This window comes from Aplysia californica, unplaced genomic scaffold, assembly GCF_000002075.1.
Source record: "Aplysia californica isolate F4 #8 unplaced genomic scaffold, AplCal3.0 scaffold00932, whole genome shotgun sequence".
NCBI lineage: Eukaryota > Metazoa > Mollusca > Gastropoda > Aplysiida > Aplysiidae > Aplysia > Aplysia californica.
In genome coordinates, this window is record NW_004798202.1 from 191728 (window position 1) to 198745 (window position 7018).

A 7018-nucleotide genomic window follows, 5' to 3' on the forward strand; every position below is an offset into this window, starting at 1 on the left:
TTTGTGTGTCTGTGTGTGTGTGTGTGTGTGTGTGTATGAGAGAGAGAGAGAGTGTGTGTGTGTGTGTGTGTGTGTGAGAGAGAGAGAGTGTGTGTGTGTGTCTGTGTGTATGTATGTTCGCATGTGTGTATGTGTGTATCTGTTTGTGTGTCCTTTTGTGTGCTAGGAAGGGGCAGGTCAGGGGTAGGGATATGAAGCATGAAATGCACAAACCCCACCTCAATCACGTTTCTATCTACCTCACACTATCCCACTGTATCACATGCATCTCCTCTTTCTTTTGCATCATCTTTTATTTCATAATTGATCTAGATTATTTCGTGCGGATTGCAATGCACCTAAACGACATTATTTACTTTTTTTTATGTCGCCTCAATTTCTTTTGCCCTACATATTCCTGCTAAGCCAATATCCCTGCGTCTTATCACACATGTATATTCTTACATATTTTCCAACATGTACACTTTTGGACTCTAATAATATTTTCTCTTTTTTTCTCTTATTTTTCCAAATTTTATGTGATTTCATCTTCATTACCAATTTCCCTTCTTCATTACTAGGATTCCTGAAATATATCTTATTTCGCCTTACATTTTCTCATTTATTGCCTTAATTTACTCTCTACCTTCTCCCTGTTTTAAGTTTTTCTTCATTTTCATGTTTAATTTCCTTCACTTTGTTTCTTGTTCTAATTTATTATGGTAAAAAAAAAGTAAAGCTGTTCCCGCAACCGACCCAGACATTGGGGATTGCCATGTTAGTGAGACAACTTCCTGGGCCTTCGGCATATTGTGGTAGGGTGGCCCGTTCCTTTCCATGCCGCCTTTACCTCCCCGACTCGAAGTCAGGTACCGATTACTGCTGCGTGGGTAGGAGGGGGCGAAAAAAATCCGTGTCCGAACCGAGGCTCGAACCCGGACTTTCCGCTTCGGAGACGAGCGCACTGACCGCTCCGCCACCGCACCCTCAATTTCTTATATCTTATTTATAATTTTAAGTTTTTATCTAATTTCCCACCTAATCATGGAATACTATTGTTATCATTTTCATCTATACTGTGCTAATATCAATTGTTATCTTCCCATCTTATTTTTCATTTTGTCATTGTTTTTATAATTTGCTTATCTTTTTACTTAGCTATCATTTATGTATTATTTTCATATCTTACTTTTCCTTATTAAGTGTTGTGTTATCCTCTTATCATATTTCTTGTTTAAATATATATTGAATAATGATATATAATTTTTAATTGTACATTATTTCTTTGTCGTATTTCTATCTGATCAGTGTACATGTGTGTACATTAATTTTTTTATCTTAATATTTCTGGTATCATCTTACTAGTGTATATTATCTGTATTATCTTCTAACCTGAAGTCGCCTTTTACTATTATTGTATATAAAAGCCTCTTCTCCTAAGTCCGTTCTGTCATCTGGCACAAAGGTACCTCCCCGAATATCCCTCCACCTTGCACTGACCGTCCATCTCCATCTCGTCTCCAGGTGGCGGTGAGCGTGACTGCCTGGCTCACTGTCTCAGTTGCCATGGACCGCTACATCTCCGTCTGCTACCCGTCCCACTCCAAGAGCCTGTGCACCATCCCCAAGGCCAGGACGGTGGTCATCTCTGTCAACGTCATCATGATTCTACTGTCCATCCCCTCAGGCTTCCGGTACCGCTTGCAGACTGTCCATGACCTCAAGAACAACGTGACTTGCATGGAGCTGGTGGTCACAGAACTAGGAAGGAACAGACAGTTCATGATTCCATACACCTGGGTGCAGAACTTTCTTCGAGGGATCATCCCAGTCTTCATCCTAGTTTTCATCAACGCTCGCATCATCAACGTGTTGAGGAAGGAGAGGGTGAGGGGAAAGAAGTTCAGTTCCAGGAACCGCATCACCCTGATGCTCATCGCAATGGTGGTCATTTTTATTTTGTGTATTACTCCTGACGCGGTCATGTCCACGTTCTTCGGCAAGGGTTATGTGGAGGAGGACTACATGGTCAAGGGAATCCGCGAGATTACAGACAGCCTTGTTGCCTTCAACTCCGCCGTGAATTTCATTCTCTACTGCTCTCTCAGCGCGATTTTCAGGAACACTTTCATGCGCGTGTTTTTCGGGCGCCGTTACGCCAAAATGCGGGGCGGGTCGTGCAGGAATGTGAGTCGAGACGGGACATCGGGGCGGAGGAAGAGCACGAAGAGCTCCCTCCGCTACAACCACAGGAACAGCGGGAGCGGAGGAGGAGGGGGAGGAGACGACGAGTATGGGGACGAGGTGTGTGACGAGGACCTGGGACTTACGGAAATACCCGATATGAACGGTCGGAACACCTTACTGGACGCTGTCCACAACAATATCCGAAACTACGAAGGGGTTGACGGTAGCAACGTCTACGACAACGGCGCCGACAAAGACAATTCAGGATCGCATTACTACGATTCCGCCTACACAAACGGGTACAGATCATCTCCACCCGATTTAGACAAAAAGTACTCGTTTTCGAGCTTGGGTCGTGGACCAGAGATGGACCCTATGACCCCTCCGGACCTTAGTCGGTCTCCCCCTCACGGCATCCTCAAACACAGGTCATCTCTGGCCGATGCCGTGCACGTGAGGGACGCGGCAGACAACAAGGTGGTTCTCTACGTCTTCCAGGACTCCGAATCGGACGGGGTTCCTCTGTGAGGTCTTAACTTTTGGACTGCTATGACAGTATCCCATCATTCTACGGACTACTCTAGGAGTGACGGCATTTTATTGACCGTTTTGGGGTGGTCCTTTCTTTCTACCGACCACTCTGACGAGGGACATCCCGTAATTCTACAGACTACTCCGAGGAGTGACGTCATAGTACTGATAGCTCTTATGAGCCTGCACCATTCTACTATCCGCTCCAGGAGTGACGTCATTCTACTTAACACTCTGGTGTGATGACGTCATTCTACTGACCGTTGGAGGAGTGAGGTCAATCTGCTGACAGAATGGAATCATTCTCGTGGCCGGTCTTTGAGGTGGTGACACGACTCTAGTGACCATTCTGGGGATCATGGCGTTATTTTATTAACAGTTTTGTTGTGATGACGTCATTTTAGAAATAACAAGTGATATCTTTGTCTCCGAGGTGGTGACATCATATAATGACGTCATTATAAGGACCACTCTAGAATGATGACGTGAGAGTCGTTTATTATACAATTTAATAACGTTCTACTGGACATTGACGATCATTCTGAGAAAAGGCACCATACTCTGAGTTTTGGGATATGGATTCTATTTATAACTTTTTTTCTCTAATTTTGCAGAAGCATATATGGACAAAGTGACATGGCCCTTGAACTCCCCCCCCCCTCTTTCCCCCTCCCTCCTAAACATACTACGGCTTACGAGTAGCATCCCACTACCGTAAGAAATGGCGCCATCCTCACGTTTTCCCCGCAAGCAGAACAACACGTTAAAAAGAGACAGTTGGTTTTCTCAATATTGAGGAGCAGTTCACAACCTAACATAGGATAAAGTACTAATTACGTGGTGTTGCAGCATTAGCAGTTGCTATAACAATAACAATAACAGGAGCAACGACGACAACAACAACGACAATAGCATCTACGAAAAAAACATCAATAACAACAACAGTAACAACAACAACAATAACAACAACAATTACAGCAACAATAACGTCAACAAGATCATCAACAAAAACAACAACGGCATTAATAACAACCATGGCAACTATAGCAAAACTGCAAAAACATAAATTGCTACATCAACAACAGCAGTAGTAACAGCTGCAACTACAGCGACAAATAAAACAGCAATAAAGACAGCAACAACAAAAAACAACAACAACATAGGGACTAAATTCAGCCTTCGGTATGTGAGTTGGGATCTATTTAACTGGTTTGACACAGAAGCCAGCAAATATTTTTTTTAAACCCTCAGCAACAACCAATGTATGTCTATACATATACGCGTTTTGCGGAAAGACTAAAGTCCACTTGAATCAGCAATAAGAACAAACAGTCTGCTGTCGGAGCACGTAACAAAGTACAGATCATCATATCAAGGGCAGGAAAAAAGCGGTTAACGTAAAGTTTAGCCCCCTCAATTTGAACTGGTCGAATTAGTGTGCAACATCCGAGTGAAGCCGTTGTGTATGTACTAGTGGAGTAGCAGTTATGCCTTGCAAGAACAGGAAGCAGTGTGATATGATCATCCTGATTCGCGAATACAGAGGTAGTTAAACTTTACTTATACCGATTAAGTCATCTTTTCCCTGCCTAGAGTACACAGTGCGATAGTGCAAATGGGAATCCCCGAAATAACCCTGAGGTATAATATAAATGTATTGCTCAAGAAAGAACAAGCGTGAAGATCTACAAATATCAACACAAGTGCTGTCCTCTAAAGGCAAAGAGACAATAATATGAAAAAAAAACGAGTGTTTTGGCATTAATGGTGCATTACCTTTGTCTTGCTCATATGATCCACTTTGTGTCAAAAGCAGGATTATGTATCTAAACTATAATAATTGTCGAAGTGGTAATAAGCATCAAGAGTGTTGTCAGGTTTGGTTGGGGTCTTTGTTTTGTTTTGTTGTTGTTTTGTTTTGTTTTTGGGGAGGGGTCAAACACGTTCCGATGTTTTTGGGGGTTCATTATAAGTTTTTCGATGTCCTGTTAAATGAAACTGATGAATCTTACTATGTCTATCATAGTGCCATATTCTGTGACATCTACCACAAGCCCTGTTTATCCAAAAGCTATTGTTTAATTCATCGCTGTTCTCTATATCACAAACTTCAACCATTTACAAAAGGACATGAACAGTGAACGGTATGGAGTCTGGAATTGGAAATGCAAACATAATGTAATATTTCGATGTACGATAATAAGCTACAGGAAAACACTCACATGCAATGCTCCAAGACATGAAAAACTCTGCAGTATACGTTTAGTTATAAAGAGCAAGGAATGATTGCAGAGCATGGATATGCATTAATATAAATGCAATTATTATACTGCTATTACAATAATAATAATAATGATAATAATAATAATATTTGTATTATTATTAAATGCATTATTGTTGTCATTAATATCATTAACAATATTTTATTACTATTGCTATGATTGTTTTTATTGTCATTTCATTAATTTTTTATCATTCTTATTATCATTATTGGTATTGTCATTATTTCTCTCCAGATACCAATAAATATACCAAAAATATCTCTAACCTATAGTTTCAGATAAGTTCTAACCATTTCGTTTGGCTTTCCCCGCCACTGACCACAGATGTAATTACTTCAGCCATCCCTTGTTTAATATTTTATTGTTCGTATTACGTGGGGCTGGGCGGTCAACACGATGTTACAACTACGTCACCTTCTCTGTTGGGAAAATGTGAGTAGTGTTCACTAGTCCTCCACGATACCCCCACCCACGCCGACAGATATAGTTTGATTTGTGCTCACACGTAATCCAATATGGCGGCTTCAGCCATCACAAAATCCGGTTTTTCTTGTTCCTATTTCTGAGACACGCGACCTCAGAACTCTGTTTGTCCAGAGTCCCATGGACAGACCCCGTACTCTGAAAGGAACCCGGCAAAGTAAATGCCCATTGAAACCAGTAAAGTTGTCCTGAATTGTCAGATTTCCTGGGTGTTCAATTTCCTCATCCTCCCTCGAAAAGACGTCGCGTTTGAATTGAATTACTCTTACAGAGAGGAAACCCGCCAAGGAAATCCTGAGTAAGGTTACGTTTCCACTCATGCTCTTTCCGAGCAGAATCGAATCGGTTAAAGAGCGGAGCGGCGTAGTGTACCTGCAGCATTGGTGACCTTTGCCATACGGAGAAGGTGAGATACAGTGAACGGGTGTGTTCTTTACCTCCAGAAAGTTCTTTTGAAATAGAGCACCCTACTAAACAAAAGGTATGTGATCTTCTAGGGAACTTGAGAATGTTTATGAGTGTTCTATTGTCTGCAGAAGTAATAATAATTATATAGTGTAAAGCGCAAAGAGCTTACTGTCGAGCGGGGATATGCTGTATACAAATGCTATTTATCATTTTTATTTATGTCATTTCTAAGGAGCTGAAGTTGGATATCTGCAGGACATCTGACCAAGCCGAAGTGTTTTATGAAGATTTTTTTTAAATTATCTAGACCCTCACTGGGTCGACGTTCAAGCTTCCCTGCAGGAGTGAGTTCGTGACCAACTCCTCTCCTGTCTCTTGCCCACAGAACATGGGTTTTCACACAATTCTCTCAAGGCCAGGGTACACACACTAAGATTCTATACACCAAACAGAAATAGTTTTTTTAAATAAAGATTTTTATAAGCCCAAAAAGAGAGAAATAAATAAAATCGTTCTGGGATCACTAGCAAGTCGAAAGGAAACACAGCTTTAGAGAAAACTGATAACCAGTATATTTTTCTCTGCTTGTCCCTTTATTGTGTTTCGAATCTCCGACGGAAGGAGAAAACTGGACAGGCAGGCGAGGGTATCTTCGTGAAGAAACAAGTGCTTTTGAGTTGTGTGTGTGATGGTTGGGGGGGGCTTACGAGAGAGAAAGGGGAGAAGAGCGTGAGGGCTGGGGGATGATGAGAGAGAGGGAGAGAGGAGACAGAGAGAGAGAGAGAGAGAGAGAGAGAGAGAGAGAGAGAGAGAGAGAATGATAGAAAAAGGTATTAGATTAAAGTCGTTTTCAAAACTTTGAGAGCGTTTCAGCGACCGAATGTTTTGTGCCCATCGTGGAATGAATGGAGACCTTGAGCATCCCCCTCCGAAACCAGTCGAAATTAAAGACACCTCTTTCGTGATTTGGACAAGGTTCTTTCACAATTTTTAGTCAAAAATAAGACAAACTGGGCAAACAAGGCACCCTTTAGAGGAATATGGCTGCGAGAAAGGGGTAGCTGTGGAGACAAACAGACAGACAGACAGACAGACAGACCGACAGACAGACAGGCAGACAGACAGACAGACAGACAGACAGACAGACA

General features: G+C 41.9%; 1 protein-coding gene across 1 annotated transcript in view; it reads left to right on the forward strand.

The window, feature by feature from the left end:
• Positions 1 to 3624, forward strand: part of LOC101853891 (sex peptide receptor) — a gene marked incomplete in the record, with an annotated part of 195305 nt that extends 191681 nt beyond the window's left edge. The window contains 1 exon segment of the mRNA XM_005110697.3: positions 1504 to 3624. Within this exon segment, the coding sequence (XP_005110754.1) occupies positions 1504 to 2694 (1191 nt within the window).
• Between the last annotated feature and the right edge of the window lie 3394 nt (positions 3625 to 7018).